The sequence below is a fragment of the Centruroides vittatus genome, unplaced genomic scaffold (assembly GCF_030686945.1).
Source record: "Centruroides vittatus isolate TY-2023 unplaced genomic scaffold, ASM3068694v2 scaffold_1519, whole genome shotgun sequence".
In the NCBI taxonomy this organism is placed as follows: domain Eukaryota; kingdom Metazoa; phylum Arthropoda; class Arachnida; order Scorpiones; family Buthidae; genus Centruroides; species Centruroides vittatus.
Window position 1 is genome coordinate 397798 of NW_027122682.1, and position 24975 is coordinate 422772.

The following is a 24975-nucleotide window of genomic DNA, read 5'->3' on the forward strand; positions in this document are numbered from 1 at the left end:
GGGACTCAAACTCGCAACTCCCACTTACCGTGTGGTCGCGTTGCCAGTTACGCTACCCGGACCTTCGGTCCAATCTCCTCTTCCAGCATATATAAGCCAAAGACATAACCATCAACGGCTATTACGGTGCCGACTGGGGACACTTCCATGCCCACGGCCAGAAACATCCACTCAAGGCACTCAGTCGACCATCAAAACCCCGGCAAGGTATACATATACAAATAAACATCACACTAAACCCGATAACATTAATCCAAGTTTGAGTCCCGCTTCGGGCAGATTCTTTTCTTCCAGTTTAATCTAAAAATTATATCAATTGTTTATGAGAAAGCTCCTTTTCTGTTTTGAAAAGAATAAAAATTATCTTTGTTCTTCATTAAAGCAGTATAAACTAAATAATTCAAGCATTTTAGCTATAGAATCAGATATATTGAAATCTATAGATATTAATGCTATAATTAAGTGTTTACAGAAAATAAATGTGGAAAAAAGTTTAGTTGTTTTGCTGATTCGGTTAAGATTATACTTAAAATTAAATAAAACAATCTAATAAACTGAACAAATGTTAGTTTATATGATTACACATAATTTCTTAAAATTATGACTCATCTATAATAAGTTATGGTAAGATAAGATTACAGGGCAAGTTATCTCTGATAGAGAGTTATGAAATATTTTCCAGTTTTGAATACGAATTAATTTATCAAAAGCATAGGTGAAAATTAATTTCCAACCTCGGGTTCTTGCAATCATTGTCCCATTTTTAATTTTCAGAAAATTATTTCCTTCCAAAATGTCACTTTTTTTTAGCCAAGAAAAATAAATATAATTAGTCTGAAAAGTAGAGAAGACACATCCTTAACAAGAGCCTAAGATTATCGCATAAAACATATATTATTTAAAAGTGTAATCTAAAAGTAAAAAAATATTCTCATAATTCGAATATTTTTAGTCATTAATTAATATGATTTGACGGCTGAAACAATAAAGGCATCGACCTGCCAAAAAATGTATCGAGTCTAACAAAATCAGCAAAGTTAAATCTCGGGGGCACACGATTCCTATCTTACTTTATAAATTTACTTGGTATATAACTTAAAAAAATATATATTTATTTTAAATATCTTGGTTACTAATCCTTTATTTGATCCTCACAAATATGTGCAATTTGATCTTCTTTATTATCGTAAAGTATATAAATATAAATTTCTTATCTTAAAGACAAGGTTAAAATTCATTTGGAAATTTTAACAGATTTCACAAGAACACTTCAATTGATTTATGTTCAAAACTACAATATAATAAAGTGAACTTTTCGAATATATACAGCCAAATGACTTTGTATTCTACTTAAATCATTCATAAACTAAATAAAATATTTTTTCCTTTACATAATTAATGAAGTTTGTTAAGTATTAAAGCATTAAATAAGTATTTAAAGTATTAAATAAGACAGCAATTTAGTCTTATAATGTTAACTGAGTGTCGGGTTAACCAATATATTGATTTTTTTAAACAACATAATATATATTTAATTTTAAATTATAATATTGTGAATGAATAGTTAGACAATCAATAACTTAAATATAAATATATGTCCAATTTCTAACCAAATCAACTCATTAAAAAATGTTTGGAATAGAAGATGAGTCTAAGCATGAAAGTATCTGCATATCAAACCGATTTTTAATTCTTTTATTCAATAAAACTGTTTTATATAGGAAATTTTTGAAAAGTATAAAAATACAAGATTTAATCATATTTCACCAACTCTTTACATTCTTATAAAATAATGAAATTAAATGTATCAGCAATCAAGTCACTGCTATTGATTTCTGATACGTATTTTCAGTTTCTCCACTTTCTCATCACCTCACAGATTTCACAGCTGTTCTATTTTACAGTCGATTTCAAACTGACGAGAGTTAAAATAGAACAATAGAAAATTTTGAACCTGTGATCCAACAAGAAAGCAGAAAGTTTTGATAATACTGTACTTTCCGGCGTATACGATGACCCCCGACTTTTATGGTTAAAATGTAGAGTTTGGGATATACTCGCCGTAGAAGATTACTGTACTTTCCGGCATATAAGACGACCCCCGACTTTTACGGTTAAAATATAGAGTTTGGGATATACTCGCCGTATAAGATTACTGTACTTTCCGGCAATAAGACGACCCCCAACTTTCGAGAAGATTTTCCTGGGTTAAAAAGTTGTCTTATACGTCGGAAAATATGGTATTTATCAGCAATCACTAAACGACCCCTTCAAAATAAGTTCGACGATTTTATTATTTTAATACAAGCACGCATATATCTTAATTGAATGACCTTTTAAATCGTTTTAAATGAAATCCTTTTTTATTATTGAAATTAAATAACTATAAAATTGATTTTGTTGCCAATTAAAAAAATCTTATGAAATTTTAATCATATTTATAATTAACTTTTTGGAATTTTTGTTAACATAATGATTTTCAGAAATAAAAAAAAATGTAATTTCCAATTTAATTCTAATTTTCTAAATAATAAATTTTCTTTTTTAGAAACTAATTTTTTATAAATACTTATTAAACTATAATTATTAACAAATGAGTTTAAAAAAAAATCAAACATTTTATTGCAGGTATTCAGATAACTTTTTAATATAATTAATAAAAAATAAAAATAATTTGTTCGGAATAGATTATTGCATTATCATTGAAGTGCCTATTAACAATTCATAATAAACATTCGACAACATATTTTTTCAATGGTAGAAATTAAGTTTTTATAATTCTTTTGAAAATGATATAACTTCATAATTATACAAAGTATGTGTGTCACGAAAGTTATATTTAACTCTTTTCATAGGTTTTTATCGACGTTAAATGTACGAATAAATTTAAAAATGTATTTAAAACAATACTTTCTGATGTTTATTTAAAAATATTTTTTTTATTTGAATTAATTATATTGTATTTACTTATAACTGTAACTAATTGACTTCAATTCGTCTTCAGAGATAGCTATAATTACTTATAAATAATTGTAGTTCTGAGTATAGGTTGGAAGTCAATCTGAAAATGTTGGAGTTATTAAAAAGTAAAAGCAGAAAAATTCTTTTTTAATATATTTACAAAAATACAATTGTCTAATTAACAGATGTAAAATTCAATTTCTATTATATACTTACAAACTATAGCCTCTGTTTAATTTTCTCAATAGCGAGGTTGAGGTCGAAGTTTTAAACGCGAAAACGTGTACGTCGAACGTTCATGCCACTTTCCCGTAAGCCTAGAAGTTTGACAATGCGTTTGGAATGTCGAGCACAATTCTACTGACTTTCCAAATGCCATTGTCAAACTTCTAAGCTTACGGGAAAGCGGCGCCGAACGTCTGACGTACACGTTTTTGCGTTTAAAACTTCGGCCTCAACCTCGCTAATATGTTAATAAAAATATGTTTATCTTGTGTGTATATATATATATATATATATTCATCAGTGGTGCACCCCAGAGGAGGGCTAAGGGGTCCTGACACCCTCCAAAAAGGAAAGAAACACTAAAAATTTTTCCCTAATTAATATTTCTTTTTTTATTTATATTGTGTAGTGTCTTCTGTTTCTATACTATTAATGAATTAGTGGTTACATAAGGTGAGAATTTTATAGAATTCTCATTAAAAAGTTTTTTTATCCATGTAACTTGGCTTCCCGAAATTAAATCCGAGTGCACACTGATTTTCATACAGAAGCTTCAAAAACCAACACAACTACAAAAACAAGAATAGCACAACTCTTCACTCCAATTATCTAAGTTGTTTTTCGAATTACTTTAAAACAATTACTCTGACAAAACAAATTTTTTCTCTCCGTGTTTTGTTTTTAGAAATTTAATATGAACTGTTATCCTGAATATTTCTAAAATTTATTGCAATCGTACTTCTTTCAATTAAAAAAAAAATGAAGGGCTTATAATCATATTTTTCATAATAAAAAATATTAAATGGCTTGTTTCCTGTATATTGTAATTAAATACTCCAAATATTCAATATCTAAAAAATAATTTAAAGTATTTATATGCTCGCAAAATACTTTATTTAGGTCAAAAAGCACTGGATAATATATAAGCTAAAAATAAAATTTTATAGTCCAAATTCTGAAACCAAAATATAATTTTAGCTCAAAGATACTGAAAAAAAAAATTTGGTTATAACTTAAGAAATATGAGTTTTAAATGAATTTTATTTATATAATGGAATGAAACAATAATAATAATTGTTCTTTTTCCATTTTCTATATTAAAAATTAAATGCTTCAAAACACAATATATAAAAATAACTGCTCTAAATGAAGCACGGGAAAGAAAATATGCAAAAGTTCTTGGCTAATTAATCATCTTCATGCTTAACCAAAAAATATATTGACCAGAACTGCTATAGATATGAAAAGATAACATCTTTTCTACATACACGCAATATACACAAATGACTGCTGAAGCTTTTGTACTTTTGGTAACAATATACAGTAGTTTTATCTCATTAAAATTTGTAGAAATGTTTTAGAATGCTGTAAATGGTGTATTGAACAGGGACGAACTCATCTTAAACAATTCTTATAAACTTCCATAGCAGAAACTGCAATAAGTTGTCTTTAGAACAGTTAACTGATTATCTTGAACATAACGTTTTGAACAATTTTATCAGTTCAAATATATATACATATATATTAATATATCATAAATTTATAATTTATTATTTTAAAATGTTCGAACAATGAAAACAGTCAAAGTTTTTGTTTATATTTTTTTAATGCTTAAAAACTACATTATAAATACCGAAAACTTTTGTCCGACTAAAAGTTTTCCTGAATTCTAGGAAGTTTTATTTAATTTTAGATTTAACTAGGAAGAGTGTGTTAACAGTTAAAAAAAAAAAGCTATACTGTTAAACAAAATCTGATTAAAAAAAAAACTTGCTCGGATATCATTGTAAATCTTCCTAATGTATTTAGTACAATACTATAATTCTATAGAATATGGTCTTTTTTGAAATCACACTTTAAAAATTAATTATATTTTTGAAATTGTCTTGTTGACAATAGCAACGATATAGAATTACAACAGCTGTGAATAATAAAGCGAGTTTTTAAATAAATTCTATTCTAATTTTCCACTATACGATTTTAAATGCCAATCGGTGATCACTATCTAAGCTTTACTCTAAAGATTTTCATGTAAGCAAATTACATTTTTATCTATGCTGTGGAATATAAAAAAAAAAAAAAAAAAAAAAACATATTTTCTGCTCTATTCTTATTGTTTAATTTTTATTTAATCATTCTTAATCTACCGTTCTAAATTATGACTAAGCATAATAGCAATAAAAATGTATATATATTAATAAATTAGCAACTCATTGTATGATGATTCTGTAAATAATTTTCATCTTAAAGTTATATCATTTTGGCATTACTTCCTTATTCGTAATATAATTTAATTAGTTAAGATTTCTTATCTTGATGACCTCAATAATCATCATTAAAAGACGTAATAACTAAATTTAAAAAAAACCGAATATCTGTAATGTTTCAAATACTTTACTTTCTTATATCGACGAGTAAATTATTATTTAAGGAACCGACTTTTTTACTTTGTTGAAACGTTTACAAAAAGCATCATCTTTCCGTCTTCAGTTACATAGAATGGGGAGATAATGTTTCTGCATATATTTCGGCAATTAAAGGTTCGATTCCTTAAATAATGGCTTGCTCGTATACTCATACTAACAAGTACGAGTATATTACATGGTGTCATTATTTCCTTGTTTAGAAAATATCTTATTTTCAATCTATTACAACTTAACTTAGATTCGCGAAAATGAAAAATGAAATTCGACAAACTAGAAATCTATAGATATAAATTTAAAAGATTGTTTTAAGTGATTAGATCTTTTATTTTGTTAATTATAGTGCATTCTTACTAATCCAAACCAATTTTGTTAATTTTTCCACTAAAAGTTCCGGACAAAAACAAAATAGAATTGTAAATTTATTTTTTAAAAGATGACAAATTTGTAAAATTAATATATACTAAACGCAGCATACAATTTTTTACATTGAACCCTTAATTTATTAGACCCCGATTTAACAGACAAAAAATTTCTATCCCGTAGGAAAAGTTAAACTATTTTATTTGTGAATAAAGCATGCTAAAAGGTCAGAATGAGTATAAATTACTCCATGTTCATTGTTATTAATTTATTCATACAGGTCGTAACAACATTTTAACACATCTAGCACATTTTAAATTTGTTATTAATTTTAAAACGCATTCAATTTAACAAACTTTCAGAAATAACCGATACCCTCTTCCTCAATTAGTCCATTAAATTGAGGATTTACTGTATTTATCTTTCTTTTTCGACTTCTTTTTCTTTGTATATAAAGTATGAATTTGAACAACCACATACAATGATTAATTCAGATTAGTGAGAACACACTAAATTAAAAAAAAATTCTTTTAAAATGTAATTCAAAATTTAATATATACCATTTTATCAAATTTTTCTCAGAAATATCTTTGTATAATCATCATAACATGATTGAAAAGATTTTAAAATTTGTGAGAAATTTAGAACAGTGAAACAGAATTTTATGTTAACAGAATTGAAAATTCCTAACACTTTACTCCTTATTAAGCAGAAACTTATGACTCATGCCCGAAAGCAGCTTCAGTTATCAAACAAATGACATTCAAATAGTTGTCATGGCTTCAGGTGACTAAATGAATGAGGGAATTATTGCTATTAGTCAGAAATATGATTTAAAATTAAGTCATTTTACAAAGAAAATTAAATTATTTCAATAATTTCATATAAAAATCTTTAAAATATTAACATCCGATAACGTAACATTTATCACAGACATTAATAATGATTTTCTTCGTTTAATTTTACTATTTTTTATCACGTTTAATGTATTAACGAAAGCTTTAAGTTTTACCTATTTTAAAGAATGCATCCTTGAATTTAATTTAGTAAATGTAACAGTAAAAAGATCTTAAATTTATCTTAATAGATGGAAAATTATATACATATATATTAGACTATTATATATGTACAATATTGATGATGCTAAATAAGTCAAGGTCAGAGTGTGAGATCATTATCTCGACCGAACAATCGGAGAATGATGATAAACATGCTATTTTTTTGTCAGTTTTTTATTGCACAATTTCGAATTTTGTAAAGATACGAAAGATAAAAATCTGAATTCAAAAATATATTTTAAATCCATTAATAAGAACAGTTTTTCTCACAATTGCAATATACCGTATTTTACGGACTATAAGACGCACCTGAATTTTGGAGGCAATTTTTCGAAGAAAAAAGTGCGTCTCATAGTCCGTAAAATACGGTATTTCATTTTCAAATTATTGATAGAGATTAAAATGAATTTCTTCTAGTTTTGAAAACTAATAATCATCAAATTTAAACTAACAATTTATATATTCAACAATCACCTCACGGTTGCTACTACGTTACAAATTTCATTTATCATCTACAATACGCGATCAATTCAAAATTATGTTTGTTAGGAGGATCCTTTGCCTAGATTCTTTAGACTTGATGTCCTTGAATTCTTTCTTTGCATTGCATAAAATATCTATGCAAGGTCAATAACCTTGAAGAACTAAGAAGCAAGAACAGCTTCCTTGGCAATTATTATGTACATGAAAATATATGATGAGAATTATATTAACTTTTTATATTGCATATTTAAACTTATTTATTTTTCAATCTGTCAGTTTTAGAAACAATCGACCACTGATAGCGAGTTACGAATAAATTATAATTTGCAAAATTCTTGAAATATAAAATTATTTACATAAATTTGCGATAAAAAGTCAATTTTTGTGATACAAAAATCATATAAACGTGACTCATTAAATACTTTATTAAAATATTTAACGAGTCATACATTATTATTTTCATGTATATTTATATAGACAAAAATGACACAGCTGATAAACATTTTGATATAAAATTAAATAAAGTTTCGTTTTCATAAATTAACATTCAAATATATAAGTGTACAGAGGGAAATATTTATGGAATTTAACACAAACTGACAATAGACATTTAGCAAATTTAATTGCTATATGTTTCTTAATACAAACCCAAAAATTAATTATTTAATTAAGTCAAATTTCCTTTCGTGCGTTTTAATACTGTAATAACATTTCAAACTTTTTGATTCCTATATATTACTATTCATTGTTAATCCCATAATTTGATTATTTAATAACTAGCCCAAAAATAGTTCATCTTTTAAATATGTTTGGATATTAAAAATTGGTTACAGTTTTATGTTTACATTCATTATTCATCTGAACTTTTAGACTAAACATTAAATTAAAATGATATTTAAATTTTATTATAATCAGATATATTGAATCATTATTTTAAAGTTTAAAATAACACATTACATTAGTCAATTTGGTTAACGTTACCTATGGTTCCAAAATAGTGGCTCGTCTCTGATCCCAGCAAATAGAAGACAGGGAACAGTGGAGACGCACGTTCTAACCTAACCTATTTCTAATAAATTACCATAATTATTACCAACAAAATTATTAGAATAGGTTAGGTTAGGTTAGAACCTGTGTCCCCACTGTTTCCTTTCTACTGTTTGCTGGAATCGGAGACGAGCCGCAATTTTGGAATCGGAGGTAACATTAACCGTCAATTTATTTAAATTCGTCGAATAAAATACATATTTGTTGTTTTTAAAACAAAATCTGTTCGGTCTCTTTGTCGTATTCTCGATATTTTACTTTTCTAAGACATTAATCAATCTCAAATCTAGATATAATTCAAGCACTATAAAATTTATTTGCATTTTGTTTGAATGAAAAGAATTTTCAAATTTTTCTCTATGCAGATGTAAGTTATATTATTCATAATAAATTATTGTATACCTTTTTTTATCTGTCAATAATAAAATAACATTAATTATAATTCTTTTATATAATATATTATTAAAAATTGATTAAGAAAGTTGAAAAAGCTAAGCATATTTTTAAAATTGTATTTTATTTTAAACTTTATAAACCTCACCACTTTGTTATAAAAATTTATGAATTGTAAATCTTTAGAATAATTTTTGAAAGGTTTGTATTAATAATTAATTAATTATATTTTTTAAATTCCATCCTGACGGCACGAAGAGGATCTTTTTCATAGTGACAACCGGTGGTAAGGGATAAGATCCAACATATATGGATCAAACCGCCCATAAAAATTTCCAATATGATCCAGACTTACTACTCAAAACAGAAGTTTACGTCATTACCAACTGGATCATCAAGCTGCCTTTATTTATATTATAAATCCTTAGTAAACATGCTAAACATTGCAGTTATTCAAAATATTTTTCTGAACAGAAGTGAACTAAAATTTAATTAATAAATAATTTTTGTTGACTGATTGCAGACCCGACAAATTGAGTAATAAAGCTATTGATAAATAATCAATTTATGATGAAACAAAATACATCGACGAAATGTTAAATTTAAGCCGAATAAAATTATTTTTGTTTCAGACATATTTTCGGACTTTTGTCTTATTAGTTTTACAAATACTTTACTATTGTGACTAATATTATTTCCAATTTCTTACAGATAAGATATCTAATGACTAAGTCGAATGAATAATCTTAAAGTTTAAATAACAAGACTATTTTCAAGACATAATAAGAATGACTAAGCTAATGAAGTTAGTTTAAATATGGGCAATTAAGCTGCCGTCTTTACTTAATAATTTAAAATTAAGTTTAGTTAATTAAATAAATTAAAAGATTTTGGAAGATTTAGTTTATTAAAAAACTTTGGCTCCGTATACATTATATATATTTATCTACTGACTTACAAACACAATTTCTGTTTATATTTTAAGACACGATTCCTTGTATCCTGAATAAAGTAAATCACCGATTTTACAACTGAAATAGTTACCAAGTAAGGAAAGGAAATGCAATAACCAGTGAGCCATTGCATATTTTCTCTTTTCGATTTTGTTAAAGACATATTATAAAAATAGACGAACCCCCTGTTTTCCTTTGCAAAACTTTTACACAGATTTCCATTATATTCTATCTTATTTAAGTTTCACATTTCTCTTATAACAATAAACAACGCCAAAATTTTAAAAAGCCACACCTGCCTTCCAACAAATACTAACTTGTTTAACCACATTACTGATAAAACTAACCTGCAATCATCTTCCTATATAATCTAGGTTAAAAAATTTGCTAATTAGACAGTTCGGATCGAACAATAAAAAGGCCACTACCCTTGCCTCCATTCATACGACTCTACTTGCATCTAGTTTTCATTTAAATGAAAAAGATTTTTTTTTATAAGTTTCTTTCTTGTATTTTAAATAATTTCTATAGAATTTCATGCATAGATGATTATGATGATAACATTAACTTATTTTAAGTAGATAAGAATTATTTTACATCAGATTATTTGCTTATCGTTGCAAAAACTGAAAAATCGCTATCTAATAATAAATTAATATCACATTAACTCGGGATTTGAAAACAAATGAAATTTCTAAAAAATTTAAGAAAAATAAATTTAACTAACGAAGGACAAATTAATAGATAAACTGTGTAATATTTCTTCGTACGAAAAAGAGTTTGAGTTGCGATATATTCGAATAAACCAACCAAAGACGAATTTTCGGCTATATTAATAATAAACTACGAGATAATTCAGTATTAGGGGTAGGCGTTAGGCCAAATTATCTCATAATTTATTATTAATATAGCCGATTCCAGCCCGAAAATTCGGCTTTGGTTGGTTTATTGCTCTATATCAGGTTGGCTGTCGATGTTTGAAACGTACAGAAATATATCTATTATATTTAAACTAGAAAACCAGTAAGGAAAATATAAAAGCTTATCTTAAACTTTAAGAAAAACAATTTCAACTTTGGTAAACATGCTGGTTTCGTTCTTCTGGACAAGTTTTAAAGACAAATAATAAAAAAACAGCAATATGTAAATGGCTAAATCAATACAAAGAAAACCATTTATTTTCTTTCAGTAAAGTTTTCTTTCTAATTAATTATATTTTTATAATATTTATCAAAAGTAATTTATGCTTCTTTTATTAAATAATGATACTTGCTGGTAAATATCTAGAATCAAACCCAGATAGGAGAAAGCTAACAGGCCATTTGGTCTTAGCTCCGGATACAGAATTTAGCCTTTTATGTAAAAAATATGAAAGAAAAATAAATTTAAGTAACTGGTAATAAATTTGTTTACTCGTTTTATTGATTTTCTTCAAGTGTTTTTATGGTTTTCGGAAAGCGGAAACTTGCCGTTGTAAATGTCACATGCCTCATCTCATCTCTGTCAACTACTGTCTAGAATACGTCTAGACCAGGCCCGGCCAACCTGCGGCCCGTCACGTTAAATTGTGTGGCCCGCTAAGTGATATTATACATCTATTAAAACTTTTGTTTCCCATTATGTGTATACCAAAACAATTAAATAAATGAAAATTTGCATGTGTCATTGTTATAATGTGCAAGTGCGAGTACGAACTCTTGGTATAACAGTAAAATCTTATTCGTTTTGTATTTGTTTTACTTTTTAAAAGAATGTTTGCCTAAATTGTGGCCCACTGTAATGTTACGCATGATCAAAGTGGCCCGCGAAACAATTTGGGTTGGCCAGGCCTGGTCTAGACTATAAAAAATTCAGAATTTTATATTTATTATGTGCGAATAAAAGTGTTTTTTGACATAAAAAAAACTATGTTACCTAAGAACAAGGATTCAGATCCCACGTGAGGTCAAGCACATTCTTTTTATCTATGTCATAACTTACTTTTCAAGTGAATATATGTAATTTCTACACTGACCTAATGTACTCATACTTTCAAAGACTAGTTAATCTATTAAATTAATCTATCTACTGCACATGTAATAAAATTAGTGACATCATCGTTATTTAAAACACGTGTTTTGCATTAAAAATATTTCTTAAATGACACGTTCTTTGGAAGAAAACCAGTTAAAAATCCTATAAAAATCATATTGGAGGACAAGTTGAAATTAGAAAGTTTTCCTCGATTAGTATTAACTCGTATAAAATGTACGGATTTATTAATTAAAGTAAGAATGCGAAGTTAAAATATCGTACGTCTCTAGAACATATAAATCGGTAAAAAATATCACATTCTGCGACTGTAACGCAATTCCGTTCTAAATATTTACTTATAACAAACAAAATCGAGCATATTTTTTTTCCTTTTTTCGAATTAAACAATTATAAAAAGCATCTGTAATGATTTAAGAGAAAATTTCTTATTACAAAATGAGCAGTGACCCATTTTGCATTTAATACCCTCAAGTTAAATCATTAAACATTTCTATTTTTAACTAAAATTTAATTAATTAAACTTGCGTATAATTAAGCCATAATACGTAAAATGAGAGAAAGAAACGCAATTATTGGTTACTCCGACAGAGTTTTTACGAAACAAACAAACAAAAAAACAATAATAGGTTTTGTTACAGGGTCAACAATTCACTGTATTGGAAGTGGATCCACTCAACAAAGAAAAATCATCTCAGTCATGCAATTCATTGTATTATGGAGGCCATATACAGATAATGTATTAAGGGGAAATGGTTATTCTTAAACGTGAAATTTCCTGTGGGGGCTAGTGACCTGACTATGGCTAGCAGGAAATTACTTTCAGTTTGTTCATTCACTAAAACCAAAAATTACAAAATAGTAAATTCCGAATGATTTTCGGTACAAATTTCCTTCTAAAAAGCAGACAGGCAGACACACGAAACATTAAATTTTGGGGCACGGAACCCATTATCCACGTGTCCATAAAATTTGATGACGTATGAAAAGCTTTAATTTCTGGAATATAATTAAATAAGGTTAATATCATTATTATTATTATTATTATTATGGTCAAAATACAGAAAAGTCTGCAACAATAATGCAGGAAATCACGACGTGAATCAGAGCAAACAGGCAAGAGTTGACTCATGCACCCATCAACGCATTTGTGAATCCGTCAACCGGAAGTGACAACGGCTATCTTTTTGGCGCGTGCAAATGACGACAAGATCGCAATACATCGGAACGAACGGTATTATCAACCAGAACGGAGATAAGAAACATAAACAAAAAGAAAAAGAAAGAAAAAAAAAAAGCGGTGCAAGAGAACGGAACTGAGAAGGGTCAATCTCTTTTATCATCCCAATCCATCTGGTACGAGTAAATTTTTAAATTCGTCCAATCGAGACGTCGCACGAGATTTAAGATTTCAAATACGACCAATCGAGTCGACGTATTAAATTTGAATTTTCGAAATCGACCAATCAGTTCGTAGAGGAAGAAGACGTGCTTCGAATAATGGACGTGGCAAATAAATAAATAGGAAGTTTATAGGGGTAAATTCATTGATAAACTATCTTTCACCTTTAAGTAACAGGTTATAATACGGAAGTGTTTGAGTCGAAATTTATTTTTATGCTCATTAAAAAGAAAAAATTAGCCTTCGAAACGGGATGCCAAGCCTAGTAGAGTGAAAGATTTGGATGCAGAGTACTGTAACTGGTGTAAACCCGCTTACTAATTAGACACACGCATTAAAAAAAAAAAAAAAGCTATTAATAGATGTGTCGAAATACGGAAATCGGAGTGGATGAATGGATTTCTGCTATAGTGAGATAATTGTTTCTCTTAAGTGAACAACACATTTCAATCAGGAAGGCTGATCTGATTACTTTGATCTAATGGATCTACGTATGCTTAACACAACTCTAGTGTTATGTCACAAGAACATTTTTACCGATAGAACAATGAAAAATTTATATATATATATATATATATATAATTTTTTTACATATTTACGAAATAGAGCACGATGACCGCAGTAGTTGATCTGTGGACTACACGCGACACACCAAATTGGTTTTTTAACAAACCCCTTTTTTTCCTCGTACAGCATTTAGTTACCGTTTAGCCAACTATATCACAAAAGAGTTCTTGCGATTATATCTTTGCTCGACTGCACTTTGACCCGCTAACCAAGTTTATTTTTATGGAAATTTTTATGAACTTGAATCACGCTAGAAGTGGTAGTGAAAACCGTGGAAGGAGGGGGAGGAAAAATCGAGGTTATAAATAGAGATATCGCGACTGTAGGAATTCATTATAAAAAAAACAAATGTCTTCCATTCGTTGGAGGTTATAGCCGCATATACAGATGGCCACAACTTGGGTCGGTTTAATTGATAAGCTCGTTACGTTGGACGATGCGTGCAAGATTGTCGCGCCTGGTTGGATAATCCCATGCAATGGAAAGAAAAGATTCATAGGAGCAAAATGGAATTGTTATGCTAATCTACCATTAAGACGGGGTCGTTGTAAAATTGATGATGGCAAATAACTTCATTTATTTTCTTTTCGAACTGTACATAACCGAAAATGTCTACCGAACGAACAGTAAGAACGTCATTTCTAAAGTGATATTGGATAAAAAGAGATTCCCGAGTCATTGTGTGTATTATATAATCGAAAAAACGTACATTAACAATGTGCTAAACCCTAAACCAGCATAAATTTAAGACTTGCAAGGCTCTTTTCGTGTAATTTAGAGCCTGTACAAGATCCTAACTGTGCTGGCCAAGAATGAGTATGGACAGGGGACATACAGGGTATCAAGTTAACCACTGTAAAGAATTAATTATAAACTTATTTAATTACAAACTTTGCAAAAATTGTATTCAAAACAGTACTCTTTTGTAACACAAATTACACATATCTGAGGTTCCTGAAAGCATCGCTTGTGCCTAAAACAATTGCTGTTTATGTTAAAATATTGAATAGAGAGCACCGATGGAGAAAAATTAACAAAATATATCTACGAAAAATATTTTTAATGTGTTTTAATATTTATATTTTGTATAAAAGAATATGTAAAGCATAAATTATTCATCTATAACTGGAGTATCAAACAAGATGACAAATTTATACTCTGTATCTACATTTTAACATGAGATGTAATCTATTTATTGCATGCCACTCATCTCCATGTTAATTCTTTACCAAGCAATCCTCTCAATGATAAGATATATCAGAGTGAGATACCTAATCTCTATCTTTTTCTGTTGTAAAGTGTAGTCTATATATTTATATAGAATATACTTTTTTTTATTTATATTTATATATAAATATCTAGTCCAGACAACTTTATAACTTTTTCCTATCATCTCTAAATCATAGCCGGATTTACACATAAGGTAAACAAGTTAGAGTTTAGGGCCAACAATTTGTATTGTATATTTATGCCTACTGAAGCCTCTTTTACAATATGACCCTAAATAATCAGTAGGCATTTTCTCAATTAATTAGGTTATGGAGGAGCCTCTTAGAATTGAAGTCAGCCTTTTTTGTGGCCCCAGTATATTAAAAACACAAAACAGCATTAAAATATTGTATTATATTTTTTTTAAACAATAAAATTTGACAGAAAAATAAATTCTTTCCTTGATGTACAAACAGAGCAAAGGAATGAGTGATTAGTAGCAGATTTTTGACGTTCCCGTATACAAATTGAGGCCTTTCTAGCCCTGATGATAGGGCCTATTTGGAAAAATATACCACTTATACATTATAGTTTTAGTCATAACAACTCTAAATTACAGATATTTTTCTTCTTTAAAACAGTACTTTTGTATTTTATAAAGAAAGAAATCCTTTATCTGACTTACTATAAATAAACATAAAATGATATTTTGATATAAAAGAAAGATCAAGAGTAAACAGAAACCCAAATAATAAATAGAACATAGATAATACTTAAAATATAGCACATAAAAACAGATCACATAGGGCCACTTTCTCATTACTTCTAAACATGTTTATATAGAAAAGCCAAAAGGCCCAGCAAAGAATAAATTGCTCAATTCTCATCTGTGACAAAGTACAGTTTTTTCTACATTTGAATACTATTAACCTCATTAATAATTTAAATATAATAACATTGAAAATATATATACAGTATATGTGTAATACACAATTTTCTATTCTGTCAAATTATTTATAAACATATAAGTCAAGGTTACAAGGGAGAAACAAAGATAATTCAAGTGTTCAAGAGATAATTAACTCTATGTACACTTTTATTGCTTAGAAAACTCCATTTTGCACTCATACAAGTTACTATGCAATTAAAGTCTGGCAATTTATCAGTAAAATTCATCAAGTTTTAGGGGGTAATAAATGTGCTCCCACTTATTTTTCCTTAAGAAAATAAAGGAAGATAAAACATGCAAGTGACGTGTGTAACTATACGTATTTTATTATGCAATTTTTTCGCCTACGTATAAGGAGATTAATATCGAGAATGGGTCCATTCCCGGTAATGTTACATTGTTAAAAATAGAGCAAACAATATACGTTTTTCTTCGAATTGTTAATCAAAGTCCAACGTCTATTGCCTATAAACGACATTCTTAGACAATCACTATTCATTTTCTACAAAGAACTGATACGTCACCATTGTTAACACTGAAACAAATACACTATTTACGACCTATAAATGACTCATTAACATGTTTTAATCATTTTTTCTCGTTGCTTTTGTTTATAAAACTCTTTTCTTTGTACTTTTATAGGCCAGAGAATGAAACAATATCCAATTTATGTATAAAATTGAACCCCAAAAAACCACGTATGTGCTTTATATGAGCAATCAAAATCCTTGTGTTTTTTTTATTTAACCACGTGTTTTGATGATATGCAATTCACAGATGAATCTCGACCTTCTTTATTTTTTTTTTTTGCATATCTATGACCTGACCCGACTTGGATAATCTGGTTATTTTCAAGGTTATACCGAATCATACGGGGTTGAAGCAACCTAGACAATCCAACGAACCCGATCGATTGGCATCGTAAACGGCCATTTTCAAATTTTCAATGGTGGCAATCAATGCCCCGATGCTTCTACTTTAATAAAGAATCCTTATTTGGTTAAAACGAGGAGGTGGCAAGAGGTGCGACAGAAAAATTCCGAAGTGATGAGTGTTCGGAGAGCAGCAGAACCTTAACGAAAATGTCCGACGGGCGATGCCATTTTAAAAAAGTTGGGTAGATCCTATCGAGGAGGAGGAGGTTGAACAGCTGCTTGTTAGCAAAAAAAAAAATACCCCTCCTCCTGGTATTGTCGTCATGTCAAGGTCACTTCGAATAGGGACTACTGCAAATTCCAACAGAAAAAAATGTGAATTTGTCGCAATCATTCACTATCTAATGGATAGATGGATGGAGAAAATGTCCACTTCCCTTAAACGCTATAATTAATTTTCGGTGGGTGGAAGTATAGAAGTTACTTTAATCAATGAGCTCTCGTGATTAAATTAAGGGAGAAGACGGATAAAATGGTTTCTGACACCCCACTTCTAGTGATCTCATCGGCGAAGTGAAAACTATAACGTGTACGGGCACTTGCACCAGCCACAAAATGGCTCTAAACTCTTGCAGCTAATTCGGATGTAAAATTTGCTTTATCATCTAGGGTGTTTAATGTTTAAATCTGTCGTTCTGTTTTGCACGATACCTATACGTAAGTTTATTTATCGTGTCAAAAAAAAAAGATGAATTTCTTACTTTATAAGGCATTTAAATGATTACCATTGTCATTTTTAAGAGTGCCAAGGCCCTTGCAACCCACTAATGAACTTGGTTTTCAAATCTAATTTATGTCATGAGTCCACTTCGTAAGTCTGCAATACAATACCAAGCCAGAAAAATTCAGTTTATTACATAATACACCAGACTGCGTCCTTCAGGTCATATGTGGGCTTTCCTGACTTCTAATGTGGTCTGTTAATTGTAAATTATTATAACTGTATCATGTATTTCGAGTTAAAATGTAAGCACTTATGCAACCTACAATACGAGATGTCTTATCAGATCCCACTAACATGAGATGTGACCTTCTGATTAAGAGAGATTCCTCTTGTTCCAAAGAGGAATCTCTCTTAACCTTAAACTTACTACTACCACTGTTAAACCCAAGAATTTTTTGGTTTTTTTATTCACTTTAATACCGTTTTTGGCAGTTTAAAGTTAGCAAATTTAAGCGTTACAGATCTATCTAATCCTAATTTATAAGTAGGCTAATATATCTTTATAAATGACCTTTACATAACATAGAAACAAGCTTATACGCTCATTTCTAGAGCTGCTCTGTAAGCAAACTACAGTCCAAATCGACAAACAAACGAGCACATAAAGGGGTTATAACACGAATAAAATTATCAGTGCGAAGGCGTATAGATAATCATAGGCTTTCTTCATCTACCAGAAAGGTACACGTGATCTACCCTAGATTTTACAGCTGAACAGTTCAGAGGTGTGGCACCGCAAACTAGAGAATGAGAAACTCCTCCCTCTAGAAATGCCAGCTCTTGTAAATCGTGCATAGTTTAACACCCATTCCGGTCTACGGCGAAAAATTACAATTAGAAACAATACTTGGGCAGTATCGGTAACGCCTCCCTTTAAGTACAGTTTACTCCTTTACCCCCAAAAAAATGCAGACGTGTCTAGAACGAAACATTTGCTAGAAATATATACAAAAAACCGTATATATTTTTAATATTTTCTAACAGTTCACTAACCACAAAATTCCAATTCTTATGAAATCTAACAGAAATTCAATTAACCGTTTCTGTAAGAGAACCGAGTCAAGCGTGAGTTTCTGGATAAACGGTTAGATGAGCGCCCGATTAAAACAACTTCCTCAATGCGAAGAAGAAAACGAAATTAATCATAAAAATACTTCTTCCTTCGTCTGATTAATAATTTAATTTTAAACGAACGGAAACGCAATTGCCGCCATTAACGCTCTATATAACGCGCGCACCACACCCAGAGGATCCAAGAATAAGGATTCACTACAGCAACGAGCGGGAATGTTGTAAAAATCCGGATGTTAAACGATAAACAAACAAAAAAAAAAGTACATTCTTCTCCAATTTAAACACACAGAGCGACTCAAAACTCAGTTTTTTCTAAAGTTCAGAAGCAAACTCCCAACCGAATCGGGGTGGAGTTTGCTGAGATACGATTCAGGCGTGTCGAGGTTTTTTTTCTCATTATTATTATTGCATTATTATTCTTTTAGTTAGGCGTTTACTAAACACCAGAAACGAACTGTCAAGGTGTGCTAAATGCTACCGTTTCGCTAATAAAACGTTATTTTTTAAGTATTCATTAATCTAACACGAAGCTTGACGTGAACATTTTCTCGCAGTTGTGAAGCAAAGAAACTTTTTCCCGTCACGAATCCCATACTTCACTATATAAAAAACAAAAAGGAACAAACACTAACTCACGAATTATCGTCTGTTGGTGAACAAAGGAAACTTCTCGCCATTTTGATTACTGAATTTACTTTAAAAATCATACATCTAACAGACCAATTGTTAAAGGTGTTATCCGTTGGTGTTGTGCTGAGGAAAGATTAATTAAACTCGGTGAATGGATACAAATGGTACAATAGTAGTGGTGTTTGTTGGAGTCATTTTCTGCTGTTAGACGTGAGACAGAATACATCTGTAATGTGTACGGTAATGGAAAAGTTTGGTTTTCTCTAAGTGAACATTTAAACAATTGTATACTGTGTGTAACGCTATGTACAGAGGTAATACTTAAAAGACGTATACACAGATACCGCGACAGTAATTTCGTTAGTCTGTATTTTTCAGATTGTATCGGCAAAATTTGTGTTTTTTTTAAGCGTTTACATGTACAGTATAATATGCACAGATATTTTCAATTCTTCTTAATAAATAGTCACATACACATTAGGTTTGCTTAATTAATCCTGAAACTGTGTGAAGAGCATACACTGATTCGTTGTTTTCTGTATAATTTTAACACTTAAGCATACAGTTTTTAACTGTATAACAATATTTTCGGTGTTACGTATAGAAAAAAATAAGCTGCTGTTAGGTTATATTCTTAATGGAGATTCTGATGTACAATACATATATCACTTTAATTCTATTGTGTTAATATTTGCACCCAGTATCGCATTATTCACCAAGTATTTGATGTTCAACACATTAAACAGCAAGATACGAGCGAATCTCATACCAGAATACCTATTAAAGTGCATTCTTCGACCATACCCGGACTTCATATTCGGATATAAGACATTAATAAAAATCGTTTTAATTTCGTGCATGGAGCTAGAAAGCCATCTTTCACGACCTATTTTTCATCAAAACAAATTCCTCCTTTTAAAAGAAGAAATGTACTTATTATTAAATTTTCGTAGATTAGAAGAAAATCACGAAATGGAAATTTCATGACACGGATCGACTGATAAAGTCACTTAGAAAATCTTATCTCTTAACCTAAACTGAACTAAATGCGATTAGAGAGAGAGAGAGAGAGGGAGAGAGAAGAAAGCCAGACAAAAACACCCTTATCAGACAATGTAATTTGTACAATTCTTTATAATTAAAGTCCATTTTTATCAATATCCTGGTTTCGTCGCGTTGTAAGACGGATGCGAAGATAACGAGGAAGAGAAAGGGGGAGGAGGGATAAAGAATGGCACTTACTTTTTTGTTCCTAGTGTTGAGCAGCGAACCCCTGCCGATTTTGATATTTTCTCCCTCGAAACAGATACCGGATATTATGGGTAGATCGGCACCAATCCCGGAATCGTCGTCTTCGTAGCTATCGTCTAATAGGATGCCGTTAACGTTGCCATTAACGGCAGGTAGCCCGTCTTTTCCTATCCTGGGTGGAGATCCGGATCTCTTCTTCCTCAATACTCGCGCCGGTTTACATCCGAATGGTGTAGGATTGAGTCCTATGTTTGGTTTAACGTCTTTACCACGAAAATCGAAGACGACAGACGTCGACGAGGGTGGAGGTTTCTGCCACAGAGTCTGTCTATTTCCTAAAAGGGTGCTGGGTTTCAGGACATCCTCCTGATCTTCGGATTCTGGAGATTTGGGTGAAACGATCGCTGGAGAGGTAGGAGACGGTTGCGGTTGTGGTAGAATTTTGGTATTTTCGACTACGACTACTTTAAGGCCCGTATTTTGGTTGTTGGCCACCTTGTCTACAGGCGAAGAACACTTGACTCGATCTTCGACTTCGCCGTTTTCGACGATATTCTGTTCGGTTTCTCCGTTCATTGCACCATCTTCCACTTCTTTGGCACTGTTTTTGGCTGGTTGATATTGATATCCATTGAGAACGGCTGGTACAGTTCGACCGGGCCTTTTGCTACCCGACGTGGTTCTGTGTTTTGGACCGGTTGTCTTATTAACAGCCGTGGCGGCCTTGGTACTAGCCCGTACGACGGGGGGTGGTTTTCTTCTAACGTTGTGACCTACCTTGTTATCCGATGGTTCGAACATACGCTTGTAAGTTTTAACTGTATCTGGCTTGGGTAGCTCTTCCTCGTTAATGGAATTGGAAGACGACAATTGTCGAACTGGTTTGACGTACTTGCCTCCGACGTCCATATCTCTGGTGTTGTTGCTATTTTCTACGATGATCAAATTCTCGTTGACCAGTACCGATTCTGGTAGGTGACCCGCGATGGATGAGGGACGTTGTCCCTTGCCCGTTTTCCCAACTTCGCACTGTTGACGTTCGTGTTCTGTGAAAAGCGTTTCCATACTTTTGGCTCTTTTGAAATTCGTGTTGCGGATTGCGTATCTTCCTTTCGTCCTACTTATCGATACATTCGATCTATCTTTGTTATTATAGTCGATGAAGCGCATACGGCTTTCCTTTTCTACCAAATTCTCCAAACTAGAATAACGTCTCATGCCCAGCCCATTATCCACGACAGTCGGCGATTTGGCGTTCTCTTTCAATGTCATGTTTATGAAACGCGATTTCAGTTTGTTAACGATACCTGGGCCGTACTGCAGGTCGCGATCGTCGTAGTCGTCCTGTCCCGGATGAGCCGGTATTCTCTCCACTCCGTCGTTCCTATCCAAATTCGCTAAATTCTTGTCCTCTCCCATCTTTTGCCAGTTGAAAGAGCGACGAGAACGATGGCCACCGCTTCCACAACCGCCGCCACTCAATAACGCTAAATCGCTGGCGTTCGACTTGGCCTCGCCGGCATCGTTTTGATTCACAGGGCAACTTCTCAAGGTCTTCAGTTCTTCGTGATGTCTTTCCGAATGACTCGAGGGGGGATCGTCACACGTGGCGGGGTAAACACCCTTGAAACCGGCTTTATCGCCAACCAGAGGTGGAGCGACGTTTCTTAACGCTTCGATGCCTACGTTCGTCTTATTGGTGGCCTCGCCGCATTTTTCCGCTCTCTTCTTCATAATCAACAACTTCTTCCATTCTGGGATGTTCGGATCGTCGATTAACTCGCGATCGACGTTGCCGCTACGTCCCCTATCAACGGGCATGGCCGACTCGATGCCTTCACCCCACAACTGCAGATCGAAACTGCTCCTCCCTATACGTAACCACGGTAGCTCAATGCCGATTCCGATAACGACTCTACGCCATTCTCGCCTCTTCCATATTCTAACACGCCGTCCCAATTAACTATTTGCTTTACTGTAACGGCCAATAGCTTATTTATAAACGTTTAATTCTTCTCAGCAAGACAGACGACTCGCCGATTCGCTCTCCTACTCTTCCATTCTTAACACACACTCGGCGCTCTCCTCTTCCGATCGTTCCTCGTCGATTTATCTTTAATTCTCAAAAACTACCACCACTTCATGCTTTACCCGTAACTTTCCTTATCGAATTATAAAGGATATTATTGTAATTGGACAAAGGAATGTCATATCTCCGCCGCCTCTGACATCACCTCCGGACATTACCGTCCTTTACCCCATCTGGTGGTCGAAATCGTACATATAAATATTAATTCGTTTTTTTATTTATTTATTTAATTATTTCCAGTTTTTTAATTATTAAATCGAATAGTTATAATAATAATAATAAATAATAATAGTAATGTTTATTTAACGTGTTATTACGTTTCTTCCGCCATTTTGTTTTTCTCGTTTAAATATACCACGTGTGCGATCTTTAAATACCATGTGTTAATAATAAGCGTGGATATTCTAGATTATTACGAATGAATGTTTTAGCTTCTATTTATATAGATTTTAAGGCTGATAATGCGAATTTGTCATCTAAGTTCGTTTCAGTTATATTTTATTAAGTTATCAGCATAAATATATATATATATCTTACAGGTTTTATGCTAAAGTAGAAATATTCTTAACTAGTTTAAATCCAGGAACTTCCAAGTGTAATACTACAAAAAATTTTGATTCTTATCTCTCTTAGTTGATAATAATGTTGATATGAAGTTAATCTAAAATGTAATTAATGTTTATGAAGTAAAAAAAATATATATTTAAAGTATTTTACCTCTTTAAATGTAATTAAACTTTAAAACATCTTTAGTGTTAGTATTCTGTACTAAATATCCAATACATATTTAGCCACCATGTTACTTAAATCAGGATTTTTTGGTTTTTTGGCCAGAAGAAATGCTTGTTTATAAATTAACCTTCTCTAGTGCTTTCAAATAATCATCAAGGTATAAAGAGCAATCATATATTTTGGGACTAGGACAGTGTTTTCCGACTTATTTTAGTCGCAGAATCCTTTTCGTGTTGATAAGAAGTTTCAAAACCCCGATAACTTTTACTGATTGTAAAAACACACAAGAAAAAAAAAAAAAGGATTAATAACAGGAAACCATATATTAATTCAAACCAATAATTAATATGAAGAATTAATTTTCACAGATGATTTCGTCACCAGACGAGAGCTAAATCGGTAACAGAATAATCAAATGCATTCAATTTCTTCGAGAGTCGTAAACGAACGTTGAAGTATACAAATATCGCTCTCGCCTAGGCAACGGTTCCTCCGACGGGAACAAATATTTTGGTATTTGAATACAAAGAATCAAATACGTGACGGGTCCTCTTCCTAAGAAATATTAATCGTATCAATATTAAACTAGTGATCTCGAAAACTGATTTCGTTGCAGAACCCAAGATTTTTGTCAGTGGAACCTTAGGGTTCTGCAAAATACAGTACAAGTTGGGGCTTGGGTCCACTGGACTGTGATCTTTGGAGTCCTTCTATTCTTTCTTCTGATATGATGTTCTTGGTTTATTACATTTCTTTTTTTTTTTTCCTTTATGCACTTGAAATTATGTAAATTAATTTTTAGAGTAAAAATTTATAATACAGATTCTAGCCCCAGGGCTACAGCCCTGGCTTCCTCTCCCTCTCATTAGCCCTCGTGCAACCATGTTCTTTGTGTGAAGTGTTCCTAAAATGAGCATCACTTGTTTGAAACACTATAATATTGGTTTTGAAAGGTTTTAAACTGTGAGAAAGAAGCAAATATTCTAATTCAAACTGCTTTTCTTACAGCAAAACCTTTTTACGAAACAAATGTCTTCAGACTTTACACCCATCATCATGAGCTAACAAGGAAATTAAAGCTTGAGAGCTTGATGCCAAATAATTATTAACATTATTTACTTTCTGTTTCTTGTTCTTTAGTTTTCTTATTCCTGTTGACAAGCATTAGCCCAAAAAATACTTTTCTAAAAAGTTTTCATTCTGCAAAAGCAGTTTGAATTGGATTTGCATTTGAGAAACTTCCTTAACAAGTGTGAAGTAAAAACAAAAATTAGATACATTCATTACAGTTCATAATAATATAAATTCTTTGTATTTCTGTTGAATATAAGAAGCATATTAAAGTCTTCGATATCGAGAGAGAACGGCATAAAATACTCTATTTGCGAAATGTATTCTATTAAACAAAGATTTAAAATGAGATCGAAATATATTTATATTATTCTTTCGCAACATTAAATAATCACATATTTGTAC

General features: G+C 31.1%; 1 protein-coding gene across 1 annotated transcript in view; it reads right to left on the reverse strand.

Moving 5' to 3' along the window:
• Window positions 1–22916, reverse strand: part of LOC136987385 (uncharacterized) — a 62431-nt gene extending 39515 nt beyond the window's left edge. The window contains exon 1 of the mRNA XM_067285124.1: window positions 20670–22916. Coding sequence (XP_067141225.1) covers window positions 20670–22499 — 1830 coding nt within the window. The 5' untranslated portion in view covers window positions 22500–22916. The remainder of the gene's footprint in view (window positions 1–20669) is intronic.
• Window positions 22917–24975: the final 2059 nt, after the last annotated feature.